Source organism: Diaphorina citri, unplaced genomic scaffold, assembly GCF_000475195.1.
Source record: "Diaphorina citri unplaced genomic scaffold, Diaci psyllid genome assembly version 1.1 scaffold470, whole genome shotgun sequence".
Taxonomy (NCBI): Eukaryota; Metazoa; Arthropoda; class Insecta; order Hemiptera; family Psyllidae; genus Diaphorina; species Diaphorina citri.
Genome location: NW_007377905.1, coordinates 176,567 through 197,835, shown reverse-complemented (window position 1 = coordinate 197,835; position 21,269 = coordinate 176,567). Strand labels below are relative to the sequence as shown.

The window sequence follows — 21,269 nt, the reverse complement described above, 5'->3', positions numbered from 1 at the left end:
AGCCACAAAATGACGAAGACAAATGACTAACAAACCACAAAAAGACAAATACAACTGACAGACAAACCTCAAAACGACAAATATAACTCACTGACAAACCTCAAAATGACAAATAAAACTGACAGACAAACCACAAAATGACAAAGACTAATGACGGACAAACCTCAAAATGACAAATATCACTCACTGAGAAACTAAAAATTGACAAATGCTACTGACAGAAAAACCTCAAAATGACAAATACAACTCACTTACAAAACAAAAAGCGACAAATAGAACTGACAGACAAACCTCAAAATGATGAATCAACTCACACTCAAACCACAAAATGACAAATAAAACTCACTCACAAACCACAAAATGACAAACACAACTGACGGACAAAGCTCAAAATGACAGATACAACTCACTGACAAACCACAAAATGATAAATACAAATTGACGGACTGCCCAAAGTTCGGATTGCCAAAGCAATAGATCAGTTGCGCTTACTTGGGTGATGTTTCAAAGTCATAGAGCAGGAAAAATTGAGGACCAACGGAATTTTTCTTTTTCTTCTACGACTTCTAGATACCGAGATAAATCGATTTAAAAAATACCGGTCAATCGTAAACATTGACGTCACGGCATACGCTCCCGAAGGCGTTGACGTCAGAATTCATGACTCCCGCTTCGTTTGTTTGTGCGCAAGCGTTTCTGCGCATTTTGACGTGAAATCTGACGTCACAACTCTTCGTACTTTCCTGACAGACAAACCTCAAAATGACGAATAGACCAACCACAAAATGAAGAATACAACTCACTGACAAACCTCAAAATGACAAATATCACTCACTGAGAAACTAAAAATTGACAAATGCTACTGACAGAAAAACCCCAAAATGACAAATACAACTCACTTCCAAAACTAAAAGCGACAAATACAACTGACAGACAAACCTCAAAATGATGAATCAACTCACAGACAAACCACAAAATGACAAATACAACTCACTGACAAACCACAAAATGACAAATACAACTGACAAACCTCAAAATGACAAATACAAATGACAGACAAATCACAAAATGACAAATACAAATGACAAACAAATCACAAAATGACAAATACAAATGACAGACAAATCACAAAATGACAAATACAACTGACAGACAAACCTCAAACTGACAAATACAACTGACAGACAAACCTAAAAATGACGAATACAACTCACAAACCCCAAAATGACGAATACAACTCACAGACAAAGCACAAAATGACGAATACAACTAACAGACAAACCACTAAACTACAAATAAAACTGGCAGACAAACCACAAAAAGACAAATAATACTCACTGAACCCACCTCAAAATGACGAATAGACCAACCACAAAATGACGAATACAACTCACTGACAAACCTCAAAATGACAAAGACTAATGAAGGATGAAAATCAAAATGACAAATATCACTCACTGACAAATCAAAAAATGACAGATACAATTGATAGGGAAACAAAAAAATGACAAATACAACTCAGGTACAAACCTCAAAATGACGAATACAACTCACTGACAAACCACAAAATGACAAAGACTAAGAATAGACCAACCACAAAATGACGAATACAACTCACTGACAAACCTCAAAATGACAAAGACTAATGAAGGATAAAAATCAAAATGACAAATATCACTCATTGACAAATCAAAAAATGACAGATACAATTGACAGGCAAACAAAAAAATGACAAATACAACTCAGGGACAAACCTAAAAATGACAAATACAAATGACAGACAAATCACAAAATGACAAATACAAATGACAGACAAACCACAAAATGACACATACATGTAAATATCAACAGCTAGGTTATCAGTACTGAGTGACTTTCGAGATTGTAAATTTATCAGTCAATGTGTACTAAGAGTTTGAGGACCAAGTTGCCAAGGCGTAACAACTTCATGTTACAATATTTGTTAATCTCCGAGAACTTTCCGAATGCTCAGAGACGAACAAATACTTTAACATGAGTTCGTGACCCGAGGGTCTAGTGCAAGATTAATCAAAGATAAAATCACGGTAGAAAACTGCAAATTGTGGAATCGAAGAAATAAAATCGGCCAAGAACTGTTTGTTTGATCAAATAATGTACAGTTTATTTACAAGTTTATTCTTTTCAGACATGTCAATTTTTTGTCACCAAAGTAAATAAGGATGTCCGTGTGATTAATAAATGACTGTCGATTCAGAAACGCTGGGTTTGAATCCCGGACAGAGCGATTTTTCTGAGTTCTGACCATCTATTACTTGGATATATTGACTGCGTGATTGCTTGACATCAAACTTCACAAAAAAACAAACCGTTCTCGAAATATTTTGTATACAATCGTACATATCTACGTACAAATCATGGGCTTAAAAAAAAAATACTTTATTGAATCAGGGGACCCTAAAACGGATATTTCCACCCATAACTCGATTCTGCGCGTGGAGTAAAAATTGGGGAGTGTAAAGTTTTAGCATACCTCCCTGAGGGTTCATGTTTCTGCTCTCTCCTCATTCGTACAGGGTGGACTTAAGGCTTCCACAATCGGAGTAGACCATCTTCACTGTAAGTACCCAGTAGATTCTGATGTGGATGATGTGTGAGACCAATGACCAACTTCTCATGAACCTAGAGGAGAGAGAAACAATCAACATTTTATTGACGAACTGCCCAAAGTTCAGATTGCCAAAGCGATAGATCAGTTGCGCTTACTTGGGTGATGTTTCAAAGCCATAGAGCAGGAAAAATTGAGGACCAACGGAATTTTTCTTTTTCTTCTACGACTTCTAGAGCCCGAGATAAATCGATTTAAAAAATACCGGTAAATCTTAAACTTCAGGTTCATGCTGCTTCATGAAAATCATTGGATCTGTTTGTCTAAGCAGAGATCGTGCAGCACCCAACTCTCGTAACTCAATCAATTCCAACACAACCTGCTCGTAGAGATCAATCAATTTCTTCTCGGGCAGTTTCAATGATTGGACACTTTTGAGTACTGTGTCCCAATGTCCATTGTTGATGTCCGCTATGAACCCATCAACACTGTCTACTGTGTTTAGAGACACTCCGGTTTCCTCTTGTAAACATTGAAGTGTTTTCATCAAGTTGGATTCTTTCAGGTATTGTTGAATCAGACGGACAACGCTGAAATGAAATTTAAATAAATTTAATTTAGCAATTGGTGTCCAAGGCTAAAAACAGTGTGCAGCAGAGATCAAAAAGCATCTAAGTAATAAACACTCAAGAGCAAAGATCTGTTTGCTCCAAGGTCCATCAGGTTTAAATTGTTGCAATGTTGATTCTCCCTACCTGCTTTTTGCTCTGTGAGCTATTAATACTCTTTGCTTAACTGTTTTTAGTCTTAGTAATAGAAGAGTTTGTCAAGGCCCAGTCTAGTCACAAGTTCACTTTATTTTACCTTTGAGGCCATTTTTCATGCCTTGGAACTTTTTTTTAATGTAGCTATTTGGCCAATGTCCAGCACCTACTGGAACATCTGACTACTAGGTCTAGGGGTCGTTTCTCTCTCTCTCTCTCTCTCTCTCAAATTCTTTGTGGTAAGTAAAGCAGAGCTTTTTCACAACTTTAGTGGATATCACAACATTACTAAGTGCCTCCTCTGCAATCAGTTTCCATATTTCAATAATATTTTTCACTGGTGATGCTGCCACTGGTTGCTACTCGATTAAAGTGGCTACTCAATCATCCTCATGAGGCTGAGTGCACGCCAAACTCTAAGCACAAAGCCGAAAAAACCTCGGCCCCGCCAGGAATTGAACCCGGACCTCCTGTGTGCAAGCTTAATGTGATATCCACTCGGCCACGAAGGTTGCTGGTCTTGGGGTCATTTCTTTTCATGAGTTTTGTAGACCTACTGCTTAGTAGAATCCTGACTTTCTAGAATAAAACCAGAAGCAACCCAAACACCATTTCCTCTACAGTCTATGGAGAACTTACTCTGCTGATTCGATTTCTATGGACATTGTGGATATCTAGAGCACTATCTTTGGCAGTAGTAACGGGATTGTCTTGCAGAAACTGTCGAATTTACTCTGGTACCATTCAATTATTATTAACAGTTTTATTATAGCACGCACATGTAACTTTTTATTTATATTACGGTGTAATAATTATAGTCTTTTATGGAGCAGGCCGAAAAATTCGGGGAAAAAAGTTCGTTCCCAACTTTTCCAAAAGTTATGGACGAAAAGTAAACAAACCTAGAAAACCTCTGAAATCGGAGAGGTTTTTCTCTCAAGAAAACCTATTTGTTCGTTTAAATGTTTCTATACGATTTAAATGTTTCTATACGATTTTGGTGGGTTTGATCCAGGCACGAGAGGGGTGTCCGGAGATGTTGTTGGCGAGGTCTCTTGCAGTGGAGTCTTGGGGCTGGATACCGTCTGATGTTGGAACTCCGGGATGTTGGTGTGACAAAGGTCAGAGGTGAGTAGAGGGCGGGGGGGGATTGAAAGAGTATGAGTTAAATTAGTGAATAGATATTGATATCTTTCAGAAATAGGATAATATTGGAGATGGAAGTGTTATTTTCTGATGATGGTCTGCCGGTGATCGAAACGTCTAACCTTTGAGTTGCCAAACTCCGTCCAAAATGCCGAGTAACTCGATCGAAATCCCTCCTACAAGTGGCCTGGGTAAACTTTATGACTTGATTTGGACTAAAAACACCAACCACTAAGAAAATTGTGATCTGGGCGCAAGGCAGAAGACCAGGCGAGCCACAAAATGACGAAGACAAATGACTAACAAACCCCAAAAAGACAAATACAACTGACAGACAAACCTCAAAACGACAAATATAACTCACTGACAAACCTCAAAATGACAAATAAAACTGACAGACAAACCACAAAATGACAAAGACTAATGACGGACAAACCTCAAAATGACAAATATCACTCACTGAAAAACTAAAAATTGACAAATGCTACTGACAGAAAAACCTGAAAATGACAAATACAACTCACTTACAAAACTAAAAGCGATAGACACACTTAAAAATGACGAATAAAATTCACAGACAAACCACAAAATGGCAAATACAACTCAGTGATAAACCTCAATACGACAAATACAAATGAAAGACAAATCACAAAATGACAAATACAAATGAATGACTACCCAAAAAATGACAGATACAACTTGACGAATACAAATGACAGACAAATCACAAAATGACAAATACAAGACAGACAAACCACAAAATGACAACGACAAATACAAATGACAGACAAATCACAAAATGACAAATACAAATGAACGACTAACCAAAAAAATGACAGATACAACTTGACGAATACAAATGACAGACAAATCACAAAATGACAAATACAAGACAGACAAACCACAAAATGACAAATACAACTGACAGACAAACCTCAAAACGACAAATACAACTCACTGATAAACCTCAAAATGACAAATACAACTAACAGACAAACCACTAAACTACAAAAAAAAATGGCAGACAAACCACAAAATGACGAATACAACTAACAGACAAACAACTAAACTACAAATAAAACTGGCAGACAAACCACAAAAAGACAAATAATACTCACTGACAAACCACAAAATGACGAATACAACTCTGACGAATACAACTCACTGACACACTAAATTGACGAATACAACTAACAGACAAACCACTAAACTACAAATAAAACTGGCAGACAAACCACTAAAAGACAAATAATACTCACTGACAAACCACAAAATGACGAATACAACTCTGACAAACCTCAAAATGACAAATACAACTGACAGAGAAGCCACAAAATGACGAAGACAAATGACTAACAAACCACAAAAAGACAAATACAACTGACAGACAAACCTCAAAACGACAAATATAACTAATTAAAAATTAAATTTTCGAACTTTAAAAGTTACTTTTTCCGAGTTTTTACCTCAGATTTGGATTTTTGACAACATTTTACGTAGGAATTGACCTTTTATTAATAATATTTTCCCAATTGCAACTCCTCCATTATTACTTTTAAAGTTACTTTTTCCGAGTTTATACCTCAGATTTGGATTTTTGACAACATTTTACGTAGGAATTGACCTTTTATTAATAATATTTTCCCAATTGCAACTCCTCCATTATTGGTTAGGTTTATATTAGACGTCCTATGTATAGACAAATTTCCAAAACGACACAGCATAGTTCTCAGACAAAATTGTTACAGGTAAAATGAGATTGAAATGATTGCAATTTAAAATATTGATTTGTAAGAGCTAGGTTGCCGGTTCGATTCCCGTCCGGGGCGGATTTTATCCTAAAGGCTGGCTTTCTCCTATCCTGTGTTCCTTCTTTCTTTGCTTTTGGAACGATGACCTTAGCAGTTACAGTTCCCTCTATCAAACCTCTTTGTAAATGTAAATGCAGTTTGTGTTATTATGGTGCTCAAGTTCACAACTTTGGTGCTCACTGCAGGATTGTAGGATTTTCCCCAATATCTCAATAATCCTAACATCCAATGTTTACCTACCATACTGGAACCCGGTCGCTATGCGCATTTATATGTCATAGCTACTCATTTTCCTCACGAGGCTTAGTGGGCCCCGCAACAGCCAGTCACGGAATCAATCATTTGCATGATACAAATTTCTTGACCCCGCCGGGAATCGAACCCGGGTCTATTAGAAGCAGACTATATCTATGTACATAGGTAATTATATACCTAGATAAGAACATACACAGATTTGCAAGGCGAGCGCAGTGACTACTACGCCATGGGAGCTGACATCAAATCCCTTTAAAAAATAATGTTCTTCTTCGCCTTTTCCCGTGTTCAGACAGGGTCGGGGTTTAACTCAAGATTTTTACTTACGTTAAGTGTACGTTCCAGTTTGCCTGAAGTCACAGAGAAGCAATACAGGACCATATCTTCTCCCACACAGTAGATCCATTCACCCCGCGGTGATGTGGTACAACATAGGAAATCTCCGCCTTCCCTCTTACCCGACGATAGAGATCGAACAATCTGTGATGAATAGAGAACAAGAGAGAATAATATGAATGTGGATAAAATAGAACAGATCCATGAAAATAAAGAAAAATCTTAGAAGACATTGCTTCACCATAATAATAGTTGCGAGGTGCAAAGTTGTGGTTTCTTTCGGGCAGCCCAGAATTATGAGAATAAATAAACAAAAACATTTATTTAATCCCTAAAATGTTGAATTCTTTATCTTACTGATAGATTCTGACGTGACTTTGTTGATTCATCTTGAAAAGAAGAACATAAGTAACTTATGCTTTATCTATTTAGTAGGTATTCCTTTTTAACTACCCAAAAAATCTCTGATTAACATAGGTGAAACCCGACATCAGTTTTTCCTCAGTGATCTGATGATAGTAGGGCCCAGTTAGGCCAGCCACTGACTATCAGGTAGACCTTACAGGCGGACCCGATCCGATGTACCTGTCAGGTCTACCTGAAAGTGAGTGGTTGGGCTTAGTAATACTGTAAAACTCACCTGTCCTTGCATATTCATAATAACCACAGTGTTAGTTTTGTTGCACACAACGAAATGTTCCGTGTTTAGTCCAATAAGATGAGTTCAAAAAGTAATGTTTTCAGGAAAAAATTCCCAAAGTTTTTTTCTCGACGGTTTTATATGTATTTTTTAATACTGTAAAACTCACCTGTCCTTGCATATTCATAATAACCACAGTGTTAGTTTTGTTGCACACAACGAAATGTTCCGTGTTCTTAGGCAGAAGATGTATACTGTTGACAGCAATGTCGCTGGCGCCCAAAGATTTGAATGTGCTTGTGCACTCGGTCGTTTTCAAGTTCCACATTTTGACGGTGCCATCACTTGATGCACTGGGGAAAAGGTCACAAAAGCGAAAACGGTTAACATTGTCCCGAAATCGAAGAGAGGATAGGATATGAGAAAGCCAGCCGTTCCTAGAACGAAACTTACCTCTTTAGGATAAAGTTAGCCCCGGGCGGGAATCGAACCCGCGACCTAGCGCTTACAAGGCAAACTTACTACTACAAGCTAACTAGGCTGGCCTGGGTAAACTTTATGACTTGATTTGGACTAAAAACACCAACCACTAAGAAAATTGTGATCTGGGCGCAAGGCAGAAGACCAGGGCATGCAAGTTCTGGTAAGTACGCCTGTGTATCTGTATTGGTACTCACCTTAATACACTATGTCCATCAGCAGTGAATGTTATATCATTGACAAATGATGAGTGACCGCGGAATTCCTTCAACATTTTACCCGACTTGAGACCATGTATCCTGAGGAGAAAGCATACAAAATATTGGAATGGGAGAGAAAGCAAACAAATACATACCTAATGACACATTTGGGAATTAAAATAAAATTATATTCTTATTGATAGGGAATAAACTTTAATTTCAATTCCCGCCCAGGGCGAATTTTATCCTCATCAGATAAGGTTCGTTCTCGGAACGACCGGCTTTCTCCTAAGGCCTTAGTAGTTACAGTTCACTCTATTTAATTTTCTTCAAAGAGTGTTCCCAAAAAGTACCATAAAATACATAAGACCTTGTTTAGACTGCTGGGGTAAAGGGCTCTTTAATTATCATTCAAGAAGGATAAACAAGGGAAATATTTAGTTACCTGACATAAGTGTCAAAAGAGGCTGTCAGTATCTGACTGTTATCTCGTGAGAACTGAATACACGTCACGCCAAGTGAGTGAGCCTTCTCCAGTTTGCGCAAACATTGCCCGGTAGCTATCTTCCAGATTTTGACCTTCCCACTTTGAGAACCACTGGCGAGCATTTCTGAGTCTCGTGAGTACGCTAGTGACATGACTGCCTCTTCCATGAGCATAAAGTTATCCTGGATCTCGTGAGTATGCTAGTGACATGACTGCTTCTTCCATGAGCATGAAATTATCCTGGGAATAGAATGGAAATCAAGATCATAAGCTAATAAGAAAAGTTCTTGTATTGAATTTTTCTTTCAAATTTTACTAAAGTTATGAAATAAACACATAGGTATTTACAGAATAAAATCGAAAATTAGATCATAAATTCTTTGTGTTAATTGATAAAGCAGAGAGCTTCTTCACAACTTTTGGGGGTATAACTTAATTGTCCTCCATTACTTGATAAAATTAGATTTAAAATTAACAATCCGTCCTTGAGAGATAGAACGAGTGAAATTTTTGAGATCCCACACCCAAAATATACTAAATTGCACGAGGCCCCGATCATTAGAGCAATGAGCCTATGTAACATGCTCCACATGGACCTTACCAGCTTTTCCCTGTCAAGGGATTTATTTAGGATGGAATGTTTGGGGCTGCTTTCCTGAGGGCATCTCCTCTTGGGGGAGCGGTCTTGGACGTTTCATCTTGAAGACACAAAATTGAATTTAATCCCATGTAGGTAGGATGTAGGTAGTTTTAATTTCTCCGAACAACATTCCTTCACTCCTAGGGAAAGCATGTATTGCATACAACAAGAACAATTACCGAGGAGCTCTGGCATTCTATAAGAAAGCTTTGAGAACTAATCCTGGATGTCCAGCTGCTGTACGTCTGGGGATGGGACATTGCTTTATGAAACTAGGCAACCAGGAGAAGGCAAGGTAAGAATAATTTTGACTGGATGGTAAAGTGATGTAACTTTTAATGCCAGAGGTGCTGAGCTGAGCTCTGGGTTCAATTCCCAGCAAGAGCAGATTTTTTGTAGACTACTTAACACCCCCATAAAAAAAAAAAAAAAAAAAAATGGTTCGTTCTTGGAACGACCGGCATTCTCCTAAGGCCTTAGTAGTTACAGTTCACTCTATCTAATTTTCTTCAAAGGGTGTTCCCAAAAAGTACCATAAAATACGTAAAGTACCATAAAATACATAAGTACCATAAAATACATAAGACCTTGTTTAGACTGCTGGGGTAAAGGGCCCTTTAATTATCATTCAAGAAGGATAAACAAGGGAAATATTTCGTTACCTGACATAAGTGTCAAAAGAGGCTGTCAGTATCTGACTGTTATCTCGTGAGAACTGAATACACGTCACGCCAAGTGAGTGAGCCTTCTCCAGTTTGCGCAAACATTGCCCGGTAGCTATCTTCCAGATTTTGACCTTCCCACTTTGAGAACCACTGGCGAGCATTTCTGAGTCTCGTGAGTACGCTAGTGACATGACTGCCTCTTCCATGAGCATAAAGTTATCCTGGGAATAGAATGGAAATCAAGATCATAAGCTAATAAGAAAAGTTCTTGTATTGAATTTTTCTTTCAAATTTTACCAAAGTTATGACATAAACACATAGGTATTTACAGAATAAAATCGAAAATTAGATCATAAATTCTTTGTGTTAATGGATAAAGCAGAGAGCTTCTTCACAACTTTTGGGGGTATAACAGTATGCTAAATTTTATGACTTGACTTAGACTCAAACCACCAATTGCCATATTCAAAGTCCACTGTGCTAACCACTACACCACTGAGTTTCGTACAACTCCATTCATATCTTCAAAATGTTTACCTGAGCTTGATATTTCAAATCTTTCCTGATCTTCCCGGTGGTGAAGTTCCACACTTCAATAAACCCATCCACAGACCCCGTAATCAAATATTGACCATCTGGAGAAAACCGAGCACACTCCACATGAGATTTAGATCCAAACTTGATCTGTTTGGATAGCTGAGTGGGGTACTTCTCTTCTTCCTGGTCCTTCATAGCAGCTTTACCTCGGAACAAATCGATGGTTGTGCCTGAAAGAGAGGGAAAATGAGTAGTTGTGAAATATGTAAATGTAAAAGTGGATTTCTTGAGGTGAAGCAAGAGCCTGTTCTAATTTTGAGGTTATCACAGCATTACAAGACTTATGTCTTTCATTACAGACCTAAGTATTGTGTAAGTTCCAAATAACAAGTTCACTTCTTGCCCTGGAGTCCAGGGCATACATAAAAAAAGAAAAAAAAATCTGGCTTCCTCCTTTACCCTCATTCTTCTCTCTTTGATTTTGGGATTATAAGGCTTCCATTGTTGGGATTATAAGGCTTCTTTCTCTCTTTCACAACTTTTTTTTTATGAATTGGTGCTTAGAGGGTGGAGTTTTCTTTTACACCATCATCACAACTACCAACCAGTCCAATTATATTCTTACCAGGAGGCAGGAGTCCCTGATGTTGTTGCCATTTCAGTGCCTGTCCCAGGAGAGCTAGGAGACGAGATGGAGGTACTACCGACACTTCTCCGACCAATGCATGAGCAATGGCATTTCTCCGCTTCTCTTTGGATTGGCCTTCTGGATATGCTTCACGAGGGTCAAAGTATGATCTGGCCAACAGATTTTCTGAAATTGAAAGAAAAGAAAATGAGAAAATTGATCATTCTAAGTTATGAAATTTTGCATTAAGGAAACAATGCCTAGGTATGTTTGTTTTAGAAGACATTCAGCAAAAATGTTTAGTAACAAACAACTAAGTGTTGTAAACCAACCTCAGTGGTGCAGTGGTTAGCGTGGTGGACTGGAGGTTGGTGGTTTGAGTCCAAGTCAAGTCATAAAATTTAGCACAGTGCATTAAGCAGGGAATGACATTTGTGACAAGCAATCAAGAATACATAAGAAGCAATAATTGATGATTCTCATGAAAAATATAACTGTCCAAATGTATTTTTTTCGTAAAGATCGTCAAAAATAATAAATAATCCGAAAAGTTTCCAAGTTACTATTAATATATTTCTTCTTCTTCAATATTTGCTCATTAACCACCTCTAGAAAAAAAAAAGGTGATCATAAATGATAGGTACCCAATTTTTTATTTCTCATACTAGTAAAATTATGTTCTACGTTTGCCTAGAAGAGCAGGTGATCATAAATGATAGGTACCCAATTTTTTATTTCTCATACTAGTAAAATTATGTTCTACGTTTGCCTAGAAGAGCAAATTAAACTGATATTCTCTGTTTCTCCTTCCAGCTTGAATACTACAAACAAGGCCATGTCAATGATTTCCTCAAAATCCTCGAAGCCGCCAACACGGAGGCAGGTCAAGACTATCGGGATGTGGAGAAAGATCAGATGCAAATGTTTGACATGTTGGCTGCATACTATGTGCAGATGGCCAACCGAGAAAAGAACAAGGAGAAGAAGGAAGAGTACTTTCTCAAGGCAAACACTCTGTATACGACAGGAGACAAGATTATCATGTACGACCAGGTAAGACTGGGGTTTGTCTGCAAATTACATTTTGGACAAATTTGATTGATATTGCCAAGAATCCATATAAATTAGGTGAGAGATAAAAGGATATGGTAGAATGGAAAGAAATTTATAGGTACCTAGTGTGGACAAAAAGTTTTAGATAATGTATGCTAAAAACACTGCTAAAAGGAAAACCCTTCTATGATGAAGACTTTCCATTTTAATGTGTTGCCATAGTACCTCTTACCTAGCCACTACCTATGTACACAACTATTGAAAATAAAAATAAAATAGGTAAGTAAATTCTCACTCGGGAGAATGACCCAATGGCCAAGATCCTGACATTTGAAAACAACAATGACATTTCCACTTTCTCTTCCTACTTAGACTCACTTGCTCGGCCGAGCCTACTCAAATCTGGTCAAAGGAGACAAAATGGAGGAAGCCGATGCTCAGTTCAACTTTGTCCTGCATCAATCTCCGAACATGGGAGAATGACCCAATGGCCTGACATTTGAAAACAACAATGACATTTCCACTTTCTCTTCCTACTTAGACTCACTTGCTTGGCCGAGCCTACTCAAATCTGGTCAAAGGAGACAAAATGGAGGAAGCCGATGCTCAGTTCAACTTTGTCCTGCATCAATCTCCGAACAACATTCCTTCACTCCTAGGGAAAGCATGTATTGCATACAACAAGAACAATTACCGAGGAGCTCTGGCATTCTATAAGAAAGCTTTGAGAACTAATCCTGGATGTCCAGCTGCTGTACGTCTGGGGATGGGACATTGCTTTATGAAACTAGGCAACCAGGAGAAGGCAAGGTAAGAAGAAGTTTGACTCTGTGGTCTCGACATCTATCTTTTATCCCCAGAAGTGATGGGTTCTGAGTTCAATTCCCAGCAAGAGCTGATTTTTTTTCTCTTTTTTTTATATATTTTTTTTATTTTTTTTTAGACTAACACCCCTTTTTATAAACAAAAATTCTCCCTCTCAAGTTAGGCTGCAACAAATTTTGGTGAATCAAGTTTGGAATTGATGCTTCAGTACAGGTTGAGAGCCAGTAAGTATTCTGTTCAAAAATATGGCCTTTTTTTAGGTACATGCCTAATATTTTTTAATCAAAGTTTTCCTATGCTTTCCCCTCTCCAGGCTAGCATTTGAGCGGGCCCTAGAGTTAGATCCCCAGTGTGTCGGTGCTCTGGTCGGGTTAGCCATCTTGAAATTCAACACTCAAGATCCTGAAGACATTCGGTCCGGAGTACAAATGCTGTCTAAAGCGTACGCTATTGATTCCACCAACCCGATGGTGCTGAATCATTTGGCCAATCATTTCTTTTTCAAAAAGGTAAGAAAGTACCCATCTATCCATTCAGATACTTTCTTTTAATATCGAACTGGGCTTTCACACCGGAGGTCCTAGGTTCGATTGTCGTTAGAGTCTGAGGCATTCTATTATAGCAATGAGTTCTGCAGATAATATTGAGGTTAATGGGTTTAATTTGAAAGATTTTTCGACAATACCGATTTTAAAGGCGCATCCAGTGTTATTAGAGGATTTGGAGCCATCTACAAAGCAGGGGGTGAAATCAGTGAAGTTATGAGCATAGCTATTGAATTCAAAGGCCGAAAAATTCGGGGAAAAAAGTTCTAAGTTCCCAACTTTTCCAAAAGTTATGGACGAAAAGTAAACAAACCTAGAAAACCTCTGAAATCGGAGAGGTTTTTCTCTCAAGAAAACCTCTTGATAGTTGGCAACACTGTAAATACAAGTTTCGATTCGATTAATCGATTTCTTTTCAAAGTTTCATTTCGATTCTGTAAACAAAACACCAAAAAGTTCAAAAGTTGACTAAAGTAAAGCTTTCTGATGGTGATGATGGTCTGCCGGTGATCGAAACGTCTAACCTTTGAGTTGCCAAACTCCGTCCAAAATGCCGAGTAACTCGATCGAAATCCCTCTGCGGGATACTGACTCTGAGGTAAGTCCATTGTTTCTAACTTTGGTGAGTAGCTGTTGAATAAAAACTGACAACAGCAAGCATTTAGGTTTTTACTTTGTACGTCTGAATGGAAGCCTCTTTTGGAATCTCTAGTTTGTTATCTGTAGGATTTTTACTTGTTTACTAGAGAAAACTCACTTTTCTCTTTAAATTTAGATGTTGCACTTGTGTATGATGTAATGATAGGAGGTGGTGGCAAGGCTTCATTAATCGACCCAGTACATAGCTGGAACGATGTAGGATATGCATGTGTAAGTATAGTTGTCTTGTGAAGATAAAAATAATATTGAAGCCTTGACACCAATCCCTGATACTCGATACCAGTCAGCCCTTCTATTTGTCAGGTAAGTTCTTTGACCACTATGTCAGCATTGTCAGCCAGGTACATTTTTCTGAATATATTGGGCATTTGGCATCATTCTCCGTTTGTTTTTCTTCTTCCAGGTCATTGAGCTTCAGTTTGATCAGTTACCGGAAGGCAATGAAGCAATCGCTATCCTAACACAAGAAAATGCCCAGCTTCACTATTGGGTTACATTGGCTGTAAGTACATTTTTTTTAATGTTGAGAAGTTAGGCTATTTTTATGTAAAAAAAACTACTTGGGTTTTCATTAAATCCTTGCTATGATTTTCCAAGTTTAATGTTGAGAAGTTAGGCTATTTTTATGTAAAAAAAACTACTTGGGTTTTCATTAAATCCTTGCTATGATTTTCCAAGTTAACGGTTAGTCTGATTTTGATGAAATTTGTTTAGCATATTCAAGTAACATTTTTCGATTGAAATTGCTTTTTTTTTTAAATCTCGCAAGGGCCTTTTTGGTTGTATTTATCGGACCGTATTTTTTATATATATAAGTTTGTGTTCTGTCTACAGGCTGCTCAATGTTTTGAGAAGGTGCTCAAAGCTCAACCTGGCAATTATGAGACTATGAAGATCCTCGGCTCTCTGTATGCTAATTCTAGTAGTCAGTCTAAACGAGATATCGCCAAGCAACACTTGAGAAAGGTAACATAAATCACACTTTACTTATAAAGGGAGTTTTCAGTTGCATCCTGTCCAAGTAGTCAAGTTAGTAGGATAAATGAGGTACGTACATTCTATTCTGTTTGCAAAGATTCTAATTTTTAATGATTTTTTTTTTTTAAGCCATTTCTCTGAAGGAAAGTTTATTTTTAAAGTCTTAAAGCCTGCCTCGGTGGTGTAGTGGTCAAGGCGCTCGCCTGGTAAACAGGAGGGCGTGGGTTCAATCCCAGCCGAGGTATGGAATCCTCAATATAATTTGAGAATTTGACCACAATAATAGTAGTAGCCTACTGCTGGAGTAAAGGGACTTTTCAGTCCTATGTAATATAATTTGAGAATTTGACCACAATAATAGTAGTAGCCTACTGCTGGAGTAAAGGGACTTTTCAGTCCTATGTCTTCTACATTCCTATGTGAGCAGTATAAATAAGCACTATTATTATTATTAAATCCAGTTGCCAAGTTTTTTTTTTTTTTTTTTTTTTTTTTTTTTTTTTTTTTTTTTTTTTTGGGTAAAATCTTAAAAAAAACTTTTTTCCCTATTTTTTTTTTTTTTTTTTTTTTTTTTTTTGCTATGTAGGTCAATCCATGTAAGAACCATGTTGCCCTAATTTCTATGGCTACACCCACATTTTGTAAAATATATGATAGACTGTCCCATTATGAGCTAGGTTATCAGTTGAAAAAAGAAGAAAAAAAAATGTATTCTCACATTCAATTTTTTTACAGGTTACAGAGCAATTTCCAGATGATATAGAAGCCTGGATAGAACTAGCACAGATTCTGGAGCAATCGGACTTACCAGGATCCTTACAGGCTTACAAGACGGCTATGAAAATCCTAAGCGACAAGGTTCAGGCTGACATTCCTCCTGAGATTTTGAACAATGTGGGATCTCTACATTACAGGTGAGTTTCACCATCATTTTTATTGTAGCAATGAAAATAACAATGAAAGCTTCTACATTAGACTTGTGTGGTCTGTGTCACAGTGTGCCCAAATGTCCATCGAGTAGTATGCCCAAATGCCCATCCCTCATCAAATGAGCGATAAGAGACAATACTTCCCATTAAGTAAATTATTAGTACCTATAAACAGTGCTTTAAGTATTTTATTTATATTTTTACAGTAGGAACAATATTACACGCTTGCTTGCCATGCAGATGGTCCCGGGTTCAATTCCCATCATCGACAAGTGCTGTGTCAACAATATTTGCTATTGAAATACGAGTACATTTTTTTTTTGTCGATGGCGAGGATTGAACCGGAGACCTTCTGAATGGCAAGCAAGCGTGGTAGCACTGAGACACTCACTTATCATATTAACTGTTAAGGTAGAAACACTACCATCACGTCACGTGAACTCATGGGGAGTCAGAAAAATGTAGAGTTCAAAGTTTTCCCATAATATATTAATATTGTAGGTAATCTCGTTCAGGACAGCCTCACTACCATCACGTCACGTGAGCTCACGTGACGTGATAGTAGTGTGTTTCTACCTTTAGTTCGCCCGTCCTTTTCTGAGTTGTACAGTTCAATGACCTTTGTTTCTGTTTTCAGACTTGATAATTACGATGAGGGGAAGAAGTATTTCGAAGAGGCTCTGGCGCGATGCAAAATAGAAGCTGAACACGATAAACAGTACTATAACGCTATAGCTGTCACTACAACGTATAACTTGGCCAGACTGTATGAAGCCCTGTGCCAGTTCGATAAGGCTGAGACGCTGTACAAGGATATCCTCTATGAACATCCGAACTATATTGACTGTAAGTTAAAGAATACTGTTACACATATTTAACACCCAAAGTGGTAACGCACTTGCTTGCCATGCAGAAGATCCCGGGTTCGAATCCCACAATCGACAAAAATTTGTACTCGTTTTTCGATTGCAAATATTTCAACGGGTTACTTTCTGGTGTTCTCGTGGCTGCTGTGCGTCTGGGGATGGGACATTGCTTTATGAAACTAGGCAACCAGGAGAAGGCAAGGTAAGAAGAAGTTTGACTCTGTGGTCTCGACATCTATCTTTTATCCCCAGAAGTGATGGGTTCTGAGTTCAATTCCCAGCAAGAGCTGATTTTTTTTCTCTTTTTTTTATATATTTTTTTTATTTTTTTTTAGACTAACACCCCTTTTTATAAACAAAAATTCTCCCTCTCAAGTTAGGCTGCAACAAATTTTGGTGAATCAAGTTTGGAATTGATGCTTCAGTACAGGTTGAGAGCCAGTAAGTATTCTGTTCAAAAATATGGCCTTTTTTTAGGTACATGCCTAATATTTTTTAATCAAAGTTTTCCTATGCTTTCCCCTCTCCAGGCTAGCATTTGAGCGGGCCCTAGAGTTAGATCCCCAGTGTGTCGGTGCTCTGGTCGGGTTAGCCATCTTGAAATTCAACACTCAAGATCCTGAAGACATTCGGTCCGGAGTACAAATGCTGTCTAAAGCGTACGCTATTGATTCCACCAACCCGATGGTGCTGAATCATTTGGCCAATCATTTCTTTTTCAAAAAGGTAAGAAAGTACCCATCTATCCATTCAGATACTTTCTTTTAATATCGAACTGGGCTTTCACACCGGAGGTCCTAGGTTCGATTGTCGTTAGAGTCGAAACGTTTTCGGCTCTATGATTGAAGTGTGGATACTGTGTGGAAGTGTGGATACTATGATTGAAGTGTGGTGTCCACTTGTGAGGATAATTGAGTAGATTCTTTAATCAAGTACGACATTACCAGATTAAAAGATCAATAATAAATGGGAATTAATAGTAAAGGAGGTCCCTACTTGTTTTTATTTATCATTATTTTAAGACTGCGTTTTACAAAGTCGGAGTTGACTTCAATTCTGAATTGAACAGTTTATTAAGTATAGCTCAATCCTAGATTGATCTCAATTCCGATTTGGTAAACCCCGCTCTAAATCTGACTCGTTCCATCTCTTGTGTTCTAAGACTACCACAAAGCAGAGTAATTCCAAGCTCACCTTTATGTATGTAATATGTCACACTTAAAAGAGGGACATTTTAAATTTCCCTCCTTTGTAACTCTGTGTTCTAAGACTACCACAAAGTAGAGTAATTCTAAGCTCATCCTTATGTAACATTTCACACCTAAAAAAAGAACATTATTTTAAATTTCCCTCCTTTGTAACTCTGTATTTTAGGATTACTACAAGGTGGAGCATCTGGCCATGCACGCGTTTCACAACACAGAGAACGAAGCCATGCGGTCCGAGTCTTGCTATCAACTTGCACGGGCGTTTCACGTAGGTTCGATTGTCGTTAGAGTCACGTTTTTGGCTCTATGATTGAAGTGTGGATACACTTGTGAGGATAATTGAGTAGATTCTTTAATCAAGTACGACATTACCAGTTTAAAAGATCAATAATAAATGGGAATTAATAGTAAAGGAGGTACCTACTTGTTTTTATTTGTCATTATTTTAAGACCGCGTTTTACGAAGTCGGAGTTGACTTCAATTCTGAATTGAACAGTTTATTAAGTATAGTTCAATCCTAGATTGATCTCAATTCCGATTTGGTAAACCCCGCTCTAAATCTGACTTGTTCCATCTCTTTGGTTCTAGGACTACTACAAGGCAGAGTAATTCCAAGCTCACCTTTATGTATGTAAGGTGTCACACTTAAAAGGGGGACATTTTAAATTTCCCTCCTTTGTAACTGTGTGTAAGACTACCACAAAGTAGAGTAATTCTAAGCTCATCCTTATGTAACATGTCACACCTAAAAAAAGAACATTATTTTAAATTTCCCTCCTTTATAACTCTCTATTATAGGATTACTACAAGGTAGAGCATCTGGCCATGCACGCGTTTCACAACACAGAGAACGAAGCCATGCGGTCCGAGTCTTGCTATCAACTTGCACGGGCGTTTCACGTGCAAGCTGACTATGGCCAGGCTTTCCAGTATTACTACCGTGCAACTCAATTTGCACCTGCAGGCTTTGTGTTGCCCAACTTTGGCCTGGGGCAGATGTATGTGTATCGGGGAGACACGGAAAATGTGAGTGTTCTTTTAATATTCAGCACTGGTCCAAGTTAATCCGAAGTTTGCAGGTTCGATTCTCTGCCGATTTCTAATTAAAATTGATCTCAAGAGCAAGGTAATGCCTAGACCCTTGACAAATGGAGCCTGAAGGCATGTGTTGTGTTCTCTTTCTTTATTTCTAGACTGTTATATTTGTCAATTGATGAAATTAGGCAGATATTTCCACTCGAGGAATTTTTCTGGTTAAATATTGGACCCACTTGGCCTTTTGGGAGTTCTGTAAAGGCCCTTGTTAAGAAATTGCTTATTTTGCGTTAACTTCCAAACGGTTAGTGAAATTAGGCAGATATTTCCACTCGAGGAATTTTTCTGGTTTAATATTGGACCCACTTGGCCTTTTGGGAGTTCTGTAAAGGCCCTTGTTAAGAAATTGCTTATTTTGCGTTAACTTCCAAACGGTTAGTTCAAAGGCCGAAAAATTCGGGGAAAAAAGTTCTAAGTTCCCAACTTTTCCAAAAGTTATGGACGAAAAGTAAACAAACCTAGAAAACCTCTGAAATCGGAGAGGTTTTTCTCTCAAGAAAACCGATCTTTAAACATGGTTTTAGGTTATAAAATTATATGTGTACACATAGATAACTTGAGGTGTCTGTTGTTATCTTTTAATATCTTTTCTTTGTCTGAGCTAATGTCTAATCAAAATCTTTTCAGTCACTTATACTGGGCTGGTTGTCTTGAAACTTGGTACTTACTCTTTAATGTCTTTAATTTAATACAGATATTAAAGATACTGTGAGGGAAAATTCAACGGAAATAATGTGAGTTAATTGATTCCCTGATGTGATTGGTTTATTTTCAGGTTACTTCCGTCTTGGTTGTATGGCTCGAGATAAGAATCAACTGTACGACGCTTCTACAATATTTGCCATTGAAATATGAGTGCAATTTTTTGTCGATGGCGAGGATTGAACCGGAGACCATCTGCATGGCAAGCAAGCGTGGTACCACTGAGGTAATCATTGTCATATTAACTCTCGAGGTAGAAACACACTACCGTCAAGTCACGTGAACTTATGGGGAGTCAGAAATATGTAGTTCAATATTGTAGTCCCATAATATTGTAGGTCCCATAATATCGTAGGTAATCTCGTTCAGGACAGCCACACTACTATCACGTCACATGAGCTCACGTAACGTGACAGTAGTGTGTTTCTACCTTTAGCTCGCCCGTCTTTTTCTGAGTTGTACAGTTCAATGACCTGGTTTGTGTTTTCAGACTTGATAATTACGATGAGGGGAAGAAGTATTTCGAAGAGGCTCTGGCGCGATGCAAAATAGAAGCGGAACACGATAAACAGTACTATAACGCTATAGCTGTCACTACAACGTATAACTTGGCCAGACTGTATGAAGCCCTGTGCCAGTTCGATACAGTTCAATGACCTTTGTTTCTGTTTTCAGACTTGACAATTACGATGAGGGGAAGAAATATTTCGAAGAGGCTCTGGCGCGATGCAAAATAGAAGCCGAACACGATAAACAGTACTATAACGCTATAGCTGTCACTACTACGTACAACTTGGCCAGACTGTATGAAGCCCTGTGCCAGTTCGATAAGGCTGAGACACTGTACAAGGATATCCTCTATGAACATCCTAACTATATTGACTGTAAGTATGTATGTGGGGAAACAATAGAAAGTAAAAAGTGAAAGCCGTTTTTATTTTGTAACAACATCATTGGGCTGAAAAGTCCCTTTACTCCTGCAGTCTATACAAGGTCTCATGTGTGTATTCGGTAATAAATCCCATATACCTTGACATTTTTTAAGAAAAACAATAAGAAAGAGTTTGGTCTATTTTTTGATTAGAAGAACACTTATACTCTTCATAAGTTACTGGTATTCTTCTTATCAAGATGAATCTTCAAAAAGTCACGTCAGAATCTATCATATTTTTTTTTTTTTTCCAGGTTAGTTCCGTCTTGGTTGTATGGCTCGTGATAAGAATCAACTGTA

The 21,269-nt window shown here is 37.9% G+C and overlaps 2 protein-coding genes and 1 long non-coding RNA gene across 3 annotated transcripts in view; 2 read left to right on the top strand and 1 right to left on the bottom strand.

The window, feature by feature from the left end:
- Positions 1–2,115: 2,115 nt before the first annotated feature.
- On the bottom strand, positions 2,116–11,839 carry LOC103509141 (WD40 repeat-containing protein SMU1). The gene is made up of 9 exons (XM_017444049.2): positions 11,821–11,839; positions 11,174–11,362; positions 10,549–10,778; positions 8,893–8,946; positions 8,665–8,834; positions 8,217–8,318; positions 7,709–7,892; positions 6,891–7,043; positions 2,116–2,661 (listed from the first exon to the last, which is right to left on the bottom strand). Exons 1-9 carry the CDS (start codon positions 11,837–11,839, stop codon positions 2,563–2,565), a joined length of 1,200 nt encoding a protein of 399 aa, XP_017299538.1. The 3' UTR covers positions 2,116–2,562.
- Positions 11,840–11,851: 12 nt separating this feature from the next.
- LOC103509140 (RNA polymerase-associated protein CTR9 homolog) overlaps positions 11,852–21,269 on the top strand; it is a 25,497-nt gene continuing 16,079 nt past the window's right edge. The window contains exons 1-15 of the mRNA XM_026823538.1: positions 11,852–11,878; positions 11,990–12,229; positions 12,602–12,700; positions 12,870–13,039; positions 13,368–13,563; positions 14,663–14,761; positions 15,094–15,225; positions 15,973–16,151; positions 16,804–17,012; positions 17,156–17,234; positions 17,563–17,758; positions 19,040–19,267; positions 20,112–20,317; positions 20,529–20,657; positions 20,714–20,922. Coding sequence (XP_026679339.1) covers positions 11,852–11,878; positions 11,990–12,229; positions 12,602–12,700; positions 12,870–13,039; positions 13,368–13,563; positions 14,663–14,761; positions 15,094–15,225; positions 15,973–16,151; positions 16,804–17,012; positions 17,156–17,234; positions 17,563–17,758; positions 19,040–19,267; positions 20,112–20,317; positions 20,529–20,657; positions 20,714–20,922 — 2,398 coding nt within the window. The remainder of the gene's footprint in view (positions 11,879–11,989; positions 12,230–12,601; positions 12,701–12,869; positions 13,040–13,367; positions 13,564–14,662; positions 14,762–15,093; positions 15,226–15,972; positions 16,152–16,803; positions 17,013–17,155; positions 17,235–17,562; positions 17,759–19,039; positions 19,268–20,111; positions 20,318–20,528; positions 20,658–20,713; positions 20,923–21,269) is intronic.
- LOC113467391 lies at positions 14,009–14,761 on the top strand. The gene is made up of 2 exons (XR_003391480.1): positions 14,009–14,197; positions 14,663–14,761. It is a non-coding gene; the product is annotated as an uncharacterized LOC113467391 (long non-coding RNA).